Raw genomic sequence first — 17,637 nt, forward strand, 5'->3', positions numbered from 1 at the left:
ACTGAAATTGACATATTTTGAAAGGACTATACACAAAAAAAAGCACTTCTACATTTGAATAAACAAATAAACGATAGATTTCTAGATAAAATATGAGAAATATCTCTGACATGATTTCTTATTACCGTCTTGTGGCATGTCTGAAGATGCATATCGAAGTCAATCATGATCATTTATATTAGGAGCTTTTTTTCATTGTCGCCATTAACAATCCTTTAAAATAGATTGAACGACCTCCTTAAAAAAATCTTGCCTTATAAGATTGGGTATGCTAACACAAATAATTCAACATTGTCAATACTTAGTGAAGTACTTTTTTGTTGATCTGGTATTGAATATGTTTTAATTTATACAGTTTTATTTAATCATCTGGTCCTAGGTTTTCCAAAACTGAAAAAAAACTAAACACCCACCTGTCAAGAATATTAATGTCAGGCGAGGAGTGCTTATTAGGTGACCGTTTTAAACTATCCCGGGTAGTAGGATTTAAAAATATCCTCCAATAAGAAGTATTTTTAGCCAATACACTCCTATCGGAATCATTTAAAGCAGACATTTTTTATTTAAATACAACCAATAGTATTGCATTAACACATATATGAAAGGTTAACAATTTTTTCAGCATATCCATTATCCATCATCTGAATATAGATACATGAATAATGCACTTAAACTTTAGGCTTACATCACTAATTCAATATCATGACATGTGGAGCAAAACAAAGTTTTATATGATTTATTGAGGTCCGGTCCGATTACTAACAAATATTAAGATATTTAGTAGAAAGAGCTACTCGGACATGATAAATAGAATACGAAAATAAAACCAAATGCATCATTACAAAGACTTCTGATCAAAATAAGTGCATATTACAAATATTGATAGAGCAAACTTTCATATTTTCCCTCTTGTTAAAAGTTATCTTGATCTTTACTAGAATTATCAATCATGTATAAACGAAATGCAAGCAGACATGATATTCAAAATGTGATTCATCGCTTGCTTCAACTTCAACTTATTTTTCAAACGCAGTATCCTTGCTATAGTGAAAATGTATATGAGCAATCGTTTACTTATTTTTCATAAATCATACTCTAGGTTTTTAAAAACTAGTGGCGCAAATGTGTTATTTTTGGCAATAAGTTATGGCACACACATGTTATTGTGGAAAAATAGTCGTGGCACAAAAGGACATTTTTGGCGAAGTCGAATTTCTTCCGTTATTTCATTTTTTTAATGTTAGCACCCCATTGTTTCAGATAAAACTATATAATATTCATGTAGAAGTACAGGATTGATATTTATTTTCAACATCTGGCCAAAGGCAAATAGGATGCACAGAGGTACACAATATATGGTTATGAGTGCATTACTATTACATTTTTGTACCATAGTTGACTGCTAAAATCCTTGCAATCAGCTTTATAAATATCGTTTAGAAATTTTGTAACTTAAAAAATTCTTTGTATCATTTCGTCATTAGGTTGTCCTTTAACGTTGACACACATGTTTTCTTTTGTTCATATATAAATAGTAGGTTAAAAATATGACTCTGTTAAAAACGGCAATTAAAATTTAGGTGAAAATGTAATAACACAAAAATTGTGCGGACTGTTTTGTACCAGTATTGTTTGGACTGTTGTTAAGAAAATCTACCTCCTAAGGTTCCTTTAAAAATGTCTTACATTTCATTCGCCAATAGGATGGCGATTGTTATTTTTAAATAGGAAAAATACGTCTGCATAAATAAGCACAGTTTTTGTTTGACAATTTAATAGGGCACTGTGGACTGAGATTTGAGACTAAAGGTAATTTTTTTCTGTATACTTGTACGATTTTGAATTTCTGTAAATCTGTTTCTGATACGATGCTGCACTTTTACTGAATTTGACAAATGTCTTCAATTCAAACCAATAAAAAAAAATTATGCAGGATGCACTTATCATACTTACAATTAGTTTTTAATCCTATGGTTTAAAGTAACAAAATCTTTCAAGTCGGGATTTTGTTTTTAACTTACAGTCTAAAAGACGAATTCAAAAAACACCTTTAACATGCGTTGAATTATATAAAAAAATCTATCCTTTCATATTTTTTAGTTTAAACTAAATTTTATTTGCATCAACACAAATTGGATAAGACACAAGTCATTGAGAAACTTATGAAGTCTTCTCCATTTAACATATTGAGCAATACAATATATAAGAGCATGCATACATTACATATTATTTCAACATTTGTATAAATTGGGAAGAACCATGCACTGAAATTAGTTGCTTGAATAGTTGTTCAGCTGATATGTTCAAATGATGTTCACAAATATATTATTATTTTTTTTTATTCAAAATATACCGAGTTCTCTTTAGTCAAGCCTAAACTTCTTGGTTTACAGAATATTTCGCTATTCATTCATTCGGTAGGCCGATATCCCGATATAGACGAAAACCCGAGCAAAGAGGAAATACAGCCGAAGTCCACCAATGGGTCTTCAACACAGCGAACAAATTTTGATCTGCATTTGCCATATATTTTGGCGATAATGGATATAAATTATTTCAAATGTTAAACTTCGAAATATTTTTTTTCCCGTTTTGCTATAAAATTCCGTTTCTTTTTTAAAATTGTAATTGTAAATTATCTGGTGATGTAAGGCGATATTTCAAGTAAAGGTGTCTGAAAAAGGATGTATGATCAGGCAACAGTTTATAGTTTTTAAGATATCATTATTTATATTTGGTATGATTTTCTAGATATATAAATGATATTGAAAACGGAAAAATCAGCCAAATTATCCTCAATCCTAGAACTGATCATCAATATCTAAATATGGAACAATGTCATTCACACAGATTTTATTCATTTGAAAACTATATGTTATTGTACCAAGATTCGTACTCAAAAGATTCAATTTCATATTTATTTTCTGAGTTTTTAGTTATTGTCGTGAACGAAAGATAAAGTTTAGTTTCATTTGAACATCGAACTAAAATTTACGTCATATTTATTATGATATGCAAAAGAAAATAAAAGGTTTGTAAGATTTTCACGATTTAGCCAGCGTTTTAAAAGTGTCTATGGTATCATGCTATAGAATAATGACTCTGATTAAGTAATCGATTACAAAAGATATTTAAAACATTAGAAAAAATATAAGAGCATAAATGAAGAAAAAAGGAAAATATTCCTCTGATAATACGTTTTATGGTTTGCGATTTTCGTTAATTTTGTATAGACTTTGCCCAAGTTTCAGGTTAAAATAGATATCTTAAAGTATATTTTCGATTTGTAAAATCAACGAGTAAAGAGATTGTAATTCTTTATTGCCTTAGAGTAGTAAAATGTTTTAATTTAACAATGACATATAAATAAACACGTATATCATTTAAAGAATGTCTCTAGCACATCCCCACTTTTAGTAAAATGAATAAGGAGTGGCTGTAGGGAATGGATCTCATAATAAGACAGCAAACCAACACCACATACAAAGTCATAAAAACATTTATTAAGTAATGAAAAATCTACCATGTAAATTCAACAGTTTGAATATACAGAAAACAATAATTCAATTTTATAACAATAAGAATTCTGAAATATTTTTTTAGCATTCGAACTGAATTACCAAATGCATCAGAAACCAACTTAACATGGTACACTCAACATTACTATTGGTTTTAGTCATAACATTAGTAGCATGTTTAAAAGAAACTAATGGTTAGTATTTTGTAATTACCTCTCCTTGAGAAAAAGTATTTCCTTCCCGTAATGGAATGTTATAAAATAAATTCACGAAAGAGAACCGTTTACCATTTTTGGTTTGGAGAATGGTATGAATTGTTCATCGTGGAAGACGAAATCTAGTTACTATCAAGACAAAAATAGAAATGACAGCATTGTTCATTGATCAAGTAGTTACTAGTATCTTCTTGTATATTGTGGGATTATAATCAATTGTAGAGGGAATAAGAAGGCTATGATATGCATTGTAATTTGGAATGATCGGATTCCAAAATTTGTGAGACCTATCCCCCACAAAACCTTTTGAAACTTGACGCGAACTCAGGTGTCTAAGAATATAAATCGTTGTTGATGTAAGTTAAATGCTTTTAATCCCTACAAGTGGACAAAACCATCAAAATTAAAGTCACAATAAAGCATGCTTTTATATTTTTATGTTTTTTTTAGTTTCACATATATATGTCTCTAGTTCTGCAGCATGATCTGAATGCACTTCTTTTTAATATATGAGACGCGGAAGAAACTTTAATAAATATGTTGGTTTAATTATCGCCTCTTTTTAACATTATGAGAATGCCAATTTTTTCACCGGATATAAGTGTAATATTTTTTTACGATAGGTAGCTTTATCATAAATATCGGATCAAATGGTCGAATTTTCACATATAACATTAGTACTGGTGTGGCATCAACAATCTGTTCCTATAACTGGAATGACCAAGATGCTTCAGTTATATGCAAACAAACAGGAATGGGAGACAATGGCAGAGCAACACATCCTGCTCGTGATTACACATATGAAAGGAGCATGTTTTACGTACAGTGTACAGGAACAGAAAATCAGATTACAGAATGTTTCTATGAAACCAGTGATAGTACAGGCATGTGTGAATCCGCCCAGGATGCTGGAGTTGAGTGTTTTAGTAATGGTATGTAGACTACTACTCTCAGAACTGTCTAGTGATTGTGTTAATTTTATTTGTGCTTTGTATCGATCTGACGAAGAAGGCCTTTCCAAGTGGTGATTTTAATAGTTTTTTTTGTTGTGTTGTTACACCACTTTCCCAGATTAGGAGAGGTTTGGGCACACACAAATGTATTAAACCCTGCATCATTTTGTTTTTCCTGTCTGAACCTGTAAATTAGTGGGTTTTGTTTTTTGCTGTATAAAATATTTGTTTTTCTTTTATTAGTATATAAAAGGGGCACTAGCTTTTTGTTCAAAATGGAAGTGGCAACATTTGTGTTTAGTCTTAATATTAAATATATGTTGTATATGATGATAATACATACTATAATATATAAAGGTTGAGACTGAACACGAATGCGGCAACCTACATTTCAGACAAAAACCATCTGATAAGTGACGTTTTATGACATAATAAATTTTGATAGATTTTTCGTAATTAAGCTTGAATTTGAGCTTGGTTACACATGCATAGGTCGTGTTCAGCAATTTAAGAAAAATAACGTCAAAATTGAAAGTGTATCATTTCGTTGACTGACTGTTTATTTCCGATTTATTGTAATTTGGAAATACGTTTTAGTATTTTATAAATCAAATATGAGTATTTGAGTCAAATCAGTGAACACGAATTTGACAGCTATTGTCCCTTTAACATGATGTAAATAAATCAGGCCGTTGGTTCGTTTGAAATGCTTTTACATCTGTCCAAATGTGTCAAATGGGTTTTGCTCCTGGTTGGAGACCGTACGTTGATCTTTAGTGGCTAGATCCTACGTCATTTGGTCGCTTGTTGAGAGATGTATATTGGCAATCTCAATATTTCTATATCTTATTGAAAATACAAGTAAGATTACAAAAAATAAAATAAAAAATTAAGCAGTATTTTTAACCAATCTAACTACAATCGACGGCTCATGTGAACTAAATGAAAAAAATATTGTTTCGTTCAAAGTAAATGTTTTCTTGGTTTTCATTTAAAACCTAAATATATATCAGAAATAGCCAAATCTGACAGAGTTAGAAATACATTTGAAAATTGAGCTATTACAAATCAACACGTTTATCATATCCTGATCATCAATAATTAAATCTGTCAAATTCAGCAGAATAAGCTATATTATCCTCTATTGCGACTACAAAATAAAATAGCTTGTTTTAAACATTGGCATTTGACTTATGGATACTAATTCTAGATACATGAGTAAATATCAACTTGAATTCATAATACTATAAACTATCTTAGTTGAGTAGGCATACCACTTTTTGAATATAAGAACAAGCAAATATAATGTTCAAGTACAATAAAAACTTAATTGAAGGTGGTAAAATATTACGTCTTCAGTAAATTCAAATAGTAGTCGGATCTTCTAACAGTTTTATGTTTAATTTTTAATGAAGAGTGGTGCTTTGACATGTTTGATAAATGTCGATAATTATCAGTCAACAACGAATTCTCATTTTTTCAGTTGTACTGCCGTGAAAATCTGTGAAGATTTCTCAACGAATATATTTTATTTCTCTTTATAATTCCAGGTAATATGTCAGTGCTTGTAGGACATGATGGTCGAGTACTTTTGTACAACGCAGAGACATATAATACTTCAACATATCTTTTTTCTAAGTTCCTGTGCTCTTCAATTAAACACAAATGGTTAAGCTAAGAAAAATGTGATTATGGCCATTATTACTGCACTGTGGGTATTTGTTTTCTACATCTTAAATTTGAGTACCTCAATTCGAGGCGCATTAGGGATATTGACACATACTTTAGACGGATTTCAAAAATTGTAATATTTATTAATTAACAAGAGATGAATATGACATTGAAAGTTTTTTTCTGTTACAATCATTGTCTGTCGTCAGTTGCAGAAAATACACAATTCGAATGTTTCTTGTAGATCAAACCCAATTGGTGTTGGGACCAGACGGTCGTATACTCTTTTATAACACCCAGACAGGCGATACATCAACAGTATGTTCGTACATGTGGACTAATCAAGGAGCTGGCGTTGTTTGCAGACAACTGGGGATGGGAGACAGTGGTACAGCATTCTATCTTCCAAGAGATTACAACTATACAAGGAATATGTATAGCTTAGAATGCATGGGCAGTGAAACGAGCGTTTATGACTGTCATTATCAGTTGACTGACTCATATGGGTCATGTGAATATATGTCTGATGCTGGTGTTGAGTGTAATTCTCAAGGTAGGTTTTCCTTGACAGTTGAAAGAAATTCATTTTACAAGAAAAACTGAATTCAAGGTTGAAAATATTGCGTCAGTTTCAGTTAAATCGAAAAGTAATCGGTTCTTCTTTAATACAGTCACACGTTAAATGCAATAAAGAGTGATGATTTGAGTAATGCCAACAATTTTCAGTCCAACAAGAAATGTCATTTTCTTTCATTTATCTTGTGCAGAAATTAAGTAAAGATTTCACACTGGACAAAACTAATTACTGTTTATAGAATGCAAAGTATGATATAATTATTGCTCTTTATAGTTGCAGGTAATACGTCAGTGCTTGTAGGACATGATGGTCGAGTACTTTTGTACAACGCAGAGACATATAATACTTCAACAGTATGTGCCTACAATTGGAACGATCAAGATGCTACAGTTGTATGCAAGCAAACTGGAATGGGAGATATTGGTAAAGCTACACATATCAATCGGGATTACAATTTCAGTAGAAGTATGTTTAACGTATACTGCACAGGTAATGAAACGGATCTATCAGAGTGTACATATGACACCAGTGACAGTATGAGAATATGTGATTATGAGCAGGATGCTGGTGTTCATTGCATCGATACAGGTATGTTTTCGTGATGAGTGGTATGATAACATTACCAATTTTTACATCTTTTTCTAAGTTCCTGTGGTCTTCAATTAAACACAAATGGTTAAGCCAAATGCTTTTAAGAAAAAATGTGATTATGGCCACTATTACTGCACTGTGGATATTTGTTTTCTACATCTTAAATTTGAGTACCTCAATTCGAGGCCCATTAGGGATATTGACACATACTTTAGACGGATTTCAAAAATTGTAATATTTATTAATTAACAAGAGATGAATATGACATTGAAAGTTTTTTTCTGTTACAATCATTGTCTGTCGTCAGTTGCAGAAAATACACAATTCGAATGTTTCTTGTAGATCAAACCCAATTGGTGTTGGGACCAGACGGTCGTATACTCTTTTATAACACCCAGACAGGCGATACATCAACAGTATGTTCGTACATGTGGACTAATCAAGGAGCTGGCGTTGTTTGCAGACAACTGGGGATGGGAGACAGTGGTACAGCATTCTATCTTCCAAGAGATTACAACTATACAAGGAATATGTATAGCTTAGAATGCATGGGCAGTGAAACGAGCGTTTATGACTGTCATTATCAGTTGACTGACTCCTATGGGTCATGTGAATATACGTCTGATGCTGGTGTTGAGTGTGATTCTCAAGGTATGTTTTCCTTGAAAGTTGAAAGAAAAATCATTTTACAAGAAAAACTGAATTCAAGGTTGAAAATATTGCGTCAGTTTCAGTTAAATCGAAAAGTAGTCGGTTCTTCTTACAGTCACATGTTAAATGCAATAAAGAGTGATGATTAGAGTAATGCCAACAATTTTCAGTCCAACAAGAAATGCCATTTTCTTTCATTTATCGTGTGCAGAAATTAAGTAAAGATTTCACTCTGGACAAAGCTAATTACTGTTTATAGAATGCAAAGTATGATATAATTATTGCTCTTTATAGTTGCAGGTAATACGTCAGTGCTTGTAGGACATGATGGTCGAGTACTTTTGTACAACGCAGAGACATATAATACTTCAACAGTATGTGCCTACAATTGGAACGATCAAGATGCTACAGTTGTATGCAAGCAAACTGGAATTGGAGATATTGGTAAAGCTACACATATCAATCGGGATTACAATTTCAGTAGAAGTATGTTTAACGTATACTGCACAGGTAATGAAACGGATCTATCAGAGTGTACATATGACACCAGTGACAGTATGAGAATGTGTGATTATGAGCAGGATGCTGGTGTTCATTGCATCGATACAGGTATGTTTTCGTGATGAGTGGTATGATAACATTACCATTTTTTACATCTTTTTTCTAAGTTCCTGTGCTCTTCAATTAAACACAAATGGTTAAGCTAAGAAAAATGTGATTATGGCCATTATTACTGCACTGTGGGTATTTGTTTTCTACATCTTAAATTTGAGTACCTCAATTCGAGGCGCATTAGGGATATTGACACATACTTTAGACGGATTTCAAAAATTGTAATATTTATTAATTAACAAGAGATGAATATGACATTGAAAGTTTTTTCTGTTACAATCATTGTCTGTCGTCAGTTTCAGAAAATACACAATTCGAATGTTTCTTGTAGATCAAACCCAATTGGTGTTGGGACCAGACGGTCGTATACTCTTTTATAACACCCAGACAGGCGATACATCAACAGTATGTTCGTACATGTGGACTAATCAAGGAGCTGGCGTTGTTTGCAGACAACTTGGGATGGGAGACAGTGGTACAGCATTCTATCTTCCAAGAGATTACAACTATACAAGGAATATGTATAGCTTAGAATGCATGGGCAGTGAAACGAGCGTTTATGACTGTCATTATCAGTTGACTGACTCCTATGGGTCATGTGAATATACGTCTGATGCTGGTGTTGAGTGTGATTCTCAAGGTATGTTTTCCTTGAAAGTTGAAAGAAAAATCATTTTACAAGAAAAACTGAATTGAAGGTTAAAAATATTGCGTCAGTTTCAGTTAAATCGAAAAGTAGTCGGTTCTTCTTACAGTCACATGTTTAATGCAATAAATAAAGGCAACAGTAGTATACCGCTGTTCAAAACTCATAAATCCATGGACAAAAAACAAAATCGGGATAACAAACTAAAACCGAGGGAAACGCATTAAATATAAGAGGAGAACAACGACATAACACTTAAATGTAATGTAAAGAGTGATGATTAGAGTAATGCCAACAATTTTCAGTCCAACAAAAAATGCCATTTTCTTTCATTTATCGTGTGCAGAAATTAAGTAAAGATTTCACACTGGACAAAGCTAATTACTGTTTATAGAATGCAAAGTATGATATAATTATTGCTCTTTATAGTTGCAGGTAATACGTCAGTGCTTGTAGGACATGATGGTCGAGTACTTTTGTACAACGCAGAGACATATAATACTTCAACAGTATGTGCCTACAATTGGAACGATCAAGATGCTACAGTTGTATGCAAGCAAACTGGAATGGGAGATATTGGTAAAGCTACACGTATCAATCGGGATTACAATTTCAGTAGAAGTATGTTTAACGTATACTGCACAGGTAATGAAACGGATCTATCAGAGTGTACATATGACACCAGTGACAGTATGAGAATGTGTGATTATGAGCAGGATGCTGGTGTTCATTGCATCGATACAGGTATGTTTTCGTGATGAGTGGTATGATAACATTACCATTTTTTACATCTTTTTTCTAAGTTCCTGTGCTCTTCAATTAAACACAAATGGTTAAGCTAAGAAAAATGTGATTATGGCCATTATTACTGCACTGTGGGTATTTGTTTTCTACATCTGAAATTTGAGTACCTCAACTCGAGGCGCATTAGGGATACTGACACATACTTTAGACGGATTTCAAAAATTGTAATATTTATTAATTACCAAGAGATGAATATGACATTGAAAGTTTTTTTCTGTTACAATCATTGTCTGTCGTCAGTTTCAGAAAATACACAATTCAAATGTGTCTTGTAGATCAAACCCAATTGGTGTTGGGACCAGACGGTCGTATACTCTTTTATAACACCCAGACAGGCGATACATCAACAGTATGTTCGTACATGTGGACTAATCAAGGAGCTGGCGTTGTTTGCAGACAACTTGGGATGGGAGACAGTGGTACATCATTCTATCTTCCAAGAGATCACAACTATACAAGAAATATGTATGGCTTAGAATGCATGGGCAGTGAAACGAGCGTTTATGACTGTCATTATCAGTTGACTGACTCCTATGGGTCATGTGAATATACGTCTGATGCTGGTGTTGAGTGTGATTCTCAAGGTATGTTTTCCTTGAAAGTTGAAAGAAAAATCATTTTACAAGAAAAACTGAATTGAAGGTTAAAAATATTGCGTCACTTTCAGTTAAATCGAAAAGTAGTCGGTTCTTCTTACAGTTACATGTTAAATGCAATAAATAAAGGCAACAGTAGTATACCGCTGTTCAAAACTCATAAATCCATGGACAAAAAACAAAATCGGGATAACAAACTAAAACCGAGGGAAACCCATTAAATATAAGAGGAGAACAACGACATAACACTAAAATGTAATGTAAAGAGTGATGATTAGAGTAATGCCAACAATTTTTAGTCCAACAAAAAATGCCATTTTCTTTCATTTATCGTGTGCAGAAATTAAGTAAAGATTTCACACTGGACAAAGCTAATTACTGTTTATAGAATGCAAAGTATGATATAATTATTGCTCTTTATAGTTGCAGGTAATACGTCAGTGCTTGTAGGACATGATGGTCGAGTACTTTTGTACAACGCAGAGACATATAATACTTCAACAGTATGTGCCTACAATTGGAACGATCAAGATGCTACAGTTGTATGCAAGCAAACTGGAATGGGAGATATTGGTAAAGCTACACGTATCAATCGGGATTACAATTTCAGTAGAAGTATGTTTAACGTATACTGCACAGGTAATGAAACGGATCTATCAGAGTGTACATATGACACCAGTGACAGTATGAGAATGTGTGATTATGAGCAGGATGCTGGTGTTCATTGCATCGATACAGGTATGTTTTCGTGATGAGTGGTATGATAACATTACCATTTTTTACATCTTTTTTCTAAGTTCCTGTACTCTTCAATTAAACACAAATGGTTAAGCTAAGAAAAATGTGATTATGGCCATTATTACTGCACTGTGGGTATTTGTTTTCTACATCTTAAATTTGAGTACCTCAACTCGAGGCGCATTAGGGATACTGACACATACTTTAGACGGATTTCAAAAATTGTAATATTTATTAATTACCAAGAGATGAATATGACATTGAAAGTTTTTTTCTGTTACAATCATTGTCTGTCGTCAGTTTCAGAAAATACACAATTCAAATGTGTCTTGTAGATCAAACCCAATTGGTGTTGGGACCAGACGGTCGTATACTCTTTTATAACACCCAGACAGGCGATACATCAACAGTATGTTCGTACATGTGGACTAATCAAGGAGCTGGCGTTGTTTGCAGACAACTTGGGATGGGAGACAGTGGTACAGCATTCTATCTTCCAAGAGATCACAACTATACAAGAAATATGTATGGCTTAGAATGCATGGGCAGTGAAACGAGCGTTTATGACTGTCATTATCAGTTGACTGACTCCTATGGGTCATGTGAATATACGTCTGATGCTGGTGTTGAGTGTGATTCTCAAGGTATGTTTTCCTTGAAAGTTGAAAGAAAAATCATTTTACAAGAAAAACTGAATTGAAGGTTAAAAATATTGCGTCAGTTTCAGTTAAATCGAAAAGTAGTCGGTTCTTCTTACAGTCACATGTTAAATGCAATAAATAAAGGCAACAGTAGTATACCGCTGTTCAAAACTCATAAATCCATGGACAAAAAACAAAATCGGGATAACAAACTAAAACCGAAGGAAACGCATTAAATATAGGAGGAGAACAACGACATAACACTAAAATGTAATGTAAAGAGTGATGATTAGAGTAATGCCAACAATTTTCAGTCCAACAAAAAATGCCATTTTCTTTCATTTATCGTGTGCAGAAATTAAGTAAAGATTTCACACTGGACAAAGCTAATTACTGTTTATAGAATGCAAAGTATGATATAATTATTGCTCTTTATAGTTGCAGGTAATACGTCAGTGCTTGTAGGACATGATGGTCGAGTACTTTTGTACAACGCAGAGACATATAATACTTCAACAGTATGTGCCTACAATTGGAACGATCAAGATGCTACAGTTGTATGCAAGCAAACTGGAATGGGAGATATTGGTAAAGCTACACGTATCAATCGGAATTACAATTTCAGTAGAAGTATGTTTAACGTATACTGCACAGGTAATGAAACGGATCTATCAGAGTGTACATATGACACCAGTGACAGTATGAGAATGTGTGATTATGAGCAGGATGCTGGTGTTCATTGCATCGATACAGGTATGTTTTCGTAATGAGTGGTATGATAACATCACATTTTTTACATCTTTTTTCTAAGTTCCTGTGCTCTTCAATTAAACACAAATGGTTAAGCTAAGAAAAATGTGATTATGGCCATTATTACTGCACTGTGGGTATTTGTTTTCTACATCTTAAATTTGAGTACCTCAACTCGAGGCGCATTAGGGATACTGACACATACTTTAGACGGATTTCAAAAATTGTAATATTTATTAATTACCAAGAGATGAATATGACATTGAAAGTTTTTTTCTGTTACAATCATTGTCTGTCGTCAGTTTCAGAAAATACACAATTCAAATGTGTCTTGTAGATCAAACCCAATTGGTGTTGGGACCAGACGGTCGTATACTCTTTTATAACACCCAGACAGGCGATACATCAACAGTATGTTCGTACATGTGGACTAATCAAGGAGCTGGCGTTGTTTGCAGACATCTTGGGATGGGAGACAGTGGTACAGCATTCTATCTTCCAAGAGATCACAACTATACAAGAAATATGTATGGCTTAGAATGCATGGGCAGTGAAACGAGCGTTTATGACTGTCATTATCAGTTGACTGACTCCTATGGGTCATGTGAATATACGTCTGATGCTGGTGTTGAGTGTGATTCTCAAGGTATGTTTTCCTTGAAAGTTGAAAGAAAAATCATTTTACAAGAAAAACTGAATTGAAGGTTAAAAATATTGCGTCAGTTTCAGTTAAATCGAAAAGTAGTCGGTTCTTCTTACAGTCACATGTTAAATGCAATAAATAAAGGCAACAGTAGTATACCGCTGTTCAAAACTCATAAATCCATGGACAAAAAACAAAATCGGGATAACAAACTAAAACCGAAGGAAACGCATTAAATATAGGAGGAGAACAACGACATAACACTAAAATGTAATGTAAAGAGTGATGATTAGAGTAATGCCAACAATTTTCAGTCCAACAAAAAATGCCATTTTCTTTCATTTATCGTGTGCAGAAATTAAGTAAAGATTTCACACTGGACAAAGCTAATTACTGTTTATAGAATGCAAAGTATGATATAATTATTGCTCTTTATAGTTGCAGGTAATACGTCAGTGCTTGTAGGACATGATGGTCGAGTACTTTTGTACAACGCAGAGACATATAATACTTCAACAGTATGTGCCTACAATTGGAACGATCAAGATGCTACAGTTGTATGCAAGCAAACTGGAATGGGAGATATTGGTAAAGCTACACGTATCAATCGGAATTACAATTTCAGTAGAAGTATGTTTAACGTATACTGCACAGGTAATGAAACGGATCTATCAGAGTGTACATATGACACCAGTGACAGTATGAGAATGTGTGATTATGAGCAGGATGCTGGTGTTCATTGCATCGATACAGGTATGTTTTTGTAATGAGTGGTATGATAACATCACATTTTTTACATCTTTTTTCTAAGTTCCTGTGCTCTTCAATTAAACACAAATGGTTAAGCTAAGAAAAATGTGATTATGGCCATTATTACTGCACTGTGGGTATTTGTTTTCTACATCTTAAATTTGAGTACCTCAATTCGAGGCGCATTAGGGATATTGACACATACTTTAGACGGATTTCAAAAATTGTAATATTTATTAATTACCAAGAGATGAATATGACATTGAAAGTTTTTTTCTGTTACAATCATTGTCTGTCGTCAGTTTCAGAAAATACACAATTCGAATGTTTCTTGTAGATCAAACCCAATTGGTGTTGGGACCAGACGGTCGTATACTCTTTTATAACACCCAGACAGGCGATACATCAACAGTATGTTCGTACATGTGGACTAATCAAGGAGCTGGCGTTGTTTGCAGACAACTTGGGATGGGAGACAGTGGTACAGCATTCTATCTTCCAAGAGATCACAACTATACAAGAAATATGTATGGCTTAGAATGCATGGGTAGTGAAACGAGCGTTTATGACTGTCATTATCAGTTGACTGACTCCTATGGGTCATGTGAATATACGTCTGATGCTGGTGTTGAGTGTGATTCTCAAGGTATGTTTTCCTTGAAAGTTGAAAGAAAAATCATTTTACAAGAAAAACTGAATTCAAGGTTAAAAATATTGCGTCAGTTTCAGTTAAATCGAAAAGTAGTCGGTTCTTCTTACAGTCACATGTTAAATGCAATAAAGAGTGATGATTAGAGTAATGCCAACAATTTTCAGTCCAACAAGAAATGCCATTTTCTTTCATTTATCGTGTGCAGAAATTAAGTAAAGATTTCACACTGGACAAAGCTAATTACTGTTTATAGAATGCAAAGTATGATATAATTATTGCTCTTTATAGTTGCAGGTAATACGTCAGTGCTTGTAGGACATGATGGTCGAGTACTTTTGTACAACGCAGAGACATATAATACTTCAACAGTATGTGCCTACAATTGGAACGATCAAGATGCTACAGTTGTATGCAAGCAAACTGGAATGGGAGATATTGGTAAAGCTGCACGTATCAATCGGGATTACAATTTCAGTAGAAGTATGTTTAACGTATACTGCACAGGTAATGAAACGGATTTATCAGAGTGTACATATGACACCAGTGACAGTATGAGAATGTGTGATTATGAGCAGGATGCTGGTGTTCATTGCATCGATACAGGTATGTTTTCGTGATGAGTGGTATGATAACATTACCATTTTTAACATCTTTTTTCTAAGTTCCTGTGCTCTTTAATTAAACAAAAATGGTTAAGCTAAGAAAAATGTGATTATGGCCATTATTACTGCACTGTGGGTATTTGTTTTCTACATCTTAAATTTGAGTACCTCAATTCGAGGCGCATTAGGGATATTGACACATACTTTAGACGGATTTCAAAAATTGTAATATTTATTAATTACCAAGAGATGAATATGACATTGAAAGTTTTTTTCTGTTACAATCATTGTCTGTCGTCAGTTTCAGAAAATACACAATTCGAATGTTTCTTGTAGATCAAACCCAATTGGTGTTGGGACCAGACGGTCGTATACTCTTTTATAACACCCAGACAGGCGATACATCAACAGTATGTTCGTACATGTGGACTAATCAAGGAGCTGGCGTTGTTTGCAGACAACTTGGGATGGGAGACAGTGGTACAGCATTCTATCTTCCAAGAGATCACAACTATACAAGAAATATGTATGGCTTAGAATGCATGGGCAGTGAAACGAGCGTTTATGACTGTCATTATCAGTTGACTGACTCCTATGGGTCATGTGAATATACGTCTGATGCTGGTGTTGAGTGTGATTCTCAAGGTATGTTTTCCTTGAAAGTTGAAAGAAAAATCATTTTACAAGAAAAACTGAATTGAAGGTTAAAAATATTGCGTCAGTTTCAGTTAAATCGAAAAGTAGTCGGTTCTTCTTACAGTTACATGTTAAATGCAATAAAGAGTGATGATTAGAGTAATGCCAACAATTTTCAGTCCAACAAGAAATGCCATTTTCTTTCATTTATCGTGTGCAGAAATTAAGTAAATATTTCACACTGGACAAAGCTAATTACTGTTTATAGAAAGCAAAGTATGATATAATTATTGCTCTTTATAGTTGCAGGTAATACGTCAGTGCTTGTAGGACATGATGGGCGAGTACTTTTGTACAACGCAGAGACATATAATACTTCAACAGTATGTGCCTACAATTGGAACGATCAAGATGCTACAGTTGTATGCAAGCAAACTGGAATGGGAGATATTGGTAAAGCTACACATATCAATCGGGATTTCAATTTCAGTAGAAGTATGTTTAACGTATACTGCACAGGTAATGAAACGGATCTATCAGAGTGTACATATGACACCAGTGACAGTATGAGAATGTGTGATTATGAGCAGGATGCTGGTGTTCATTGCATCGATACAGGTATGTTTTCGTGATGAGTGGTATGATAACATTACCATTTTTTACATCTTTTTTCTAAGTTCCTGTGCTCTTCAATTAAACACAAATGGTTAAGCTAAGAAAAATGTGATTATGGCCATTATTACTGCACTGTGGGTATTTGTTTTCTACATCTTAAATTTGAGTACCTCAATTCGAGGCGCATTAGGGATATTGACACATACTTTAGACGGATTTCAAAAATTGTAATATTTATTAATTAACAAGAGATGAATATGACATTGAAAGTTTTTTTCTGTTACAATCATTGTCTGTCGTCAGTTTCAGAAAATACACAATTCGAATGTTTCTTGTAGATCAAACCCAATTGGTGTTGGGACCAGACGGTCGTATACTCTTTTATAACACCCAGACAGGCGATACATCAACAGTATGTTCGTACATGTGGACTAATCAAGGAGCTGGCGTTGTTTGCAGACAACTTGGGATGGGAGACAGTGGTACAGCATTCTATCTTCCAAGAGATCACAACTATACAAGAAATATGTATGGCTTAGAATGCATGGGCAGTGAAACGAGCGTTTATGACTGTCATTATCAGTTGACTGACTCCTATGGGTCATGTGAATATACGTCTGATGCTGGTGTTGAGTGTGATTGTCAAGGTAGGTTTTCCTAAACAGTTGAAAGAAATTCATTTTACAAGAAAAACTGAATTCAAGGATGAAAATATTGCGTCAGTTTCAGTTAAATCGAAAAATAGTCGATTCTTCTTACAGTCACACGTTAAATGC

The 17,637-nt window shown here is 33.7% G+C and overlaps 1 protein-coding gene across 1 annotated transcript; it reads left to right on the forward strand.

Moving 5' to 3' along the window:
* The first annotated feature begins 1,773 nt into the window (after positions 1–1,773).
* LOC143064787 (scavenger receptor cysteine-rich type 1 protein M160-like) lies at positions 1,774–17,522 on the forward strand. The gene is made up of 19 exons (XM_076237927.1): positions 1,774–1,809; positions 3,604–3,712; positions 4,357–4,665; positions 7,208–7,522; positions 7,868–8,176; positions 8,471–8,785; positions 9,120–9,428; positions 9,864–10,178; positions 10,514–10,822; positions 11,258–11,572; positions 11,908–12,216; positions 12,652–12,966; positions 13,301–13,609; positions 14,045–14,359; positions 14,694–15,002; positions 15,297–15,611; positions 15,947–16,255; positions 16,550–16,864; positions 17,200–17,522. The coding sequence occupies exons 2-19, from the start codon at positions 3,646–3,648 to the stop codon at positions 17,520–17,522; spliced, it is 5,382 nt and encodes a 1,793-aa protein (XP_076094042.1). The 5' UTR covers positions 1,774–1,809; positions 3,604–3,645.
* The last annotated feature ends 115 nt before the right edge of the window (positions 17,523–17,637 follow it).

This window comes from Mytilus galloprovincialis, chromosome 1, assembly GCF_965363235.1.
Source record: "Mytilus galloprovincialis chromosome 1, xbMytGall1.hap1.1, whole genome shotgun sequence".
In the NCBI taxonomy this organism is placed as follows: Eukaryota; Metazoa; Mollusca; class Bivalvia; order Mytilida; family Mytilidae; genus Mytilus; species Mytilus galloprovincialis.

Bases quoted from the DNA above. Each gene is read 5' to 3' on its own strand.
- LOC143064787 (XM_076237927.1), top strand. From the start codon at position 3,646: ATGGTACACTCAACATTACTATTGGTTTTAGTCATAACATTAGTAGCA. The intron at 12,217-12,651 runs GTATGTTTTCCT...TGCTCTTTATAG, and splicing joins TGTTGAGTGTGATTCTCAAG to TTGCAGGTAATACGTCAGTG. The intron at 16,256-16,549 runs GTATGTTTTCCT...TGCTCTTTATAG, and splicing joins TGTTGAGTGTGATTCTCAAG to TTGCAGGTAATACGTCAGTG.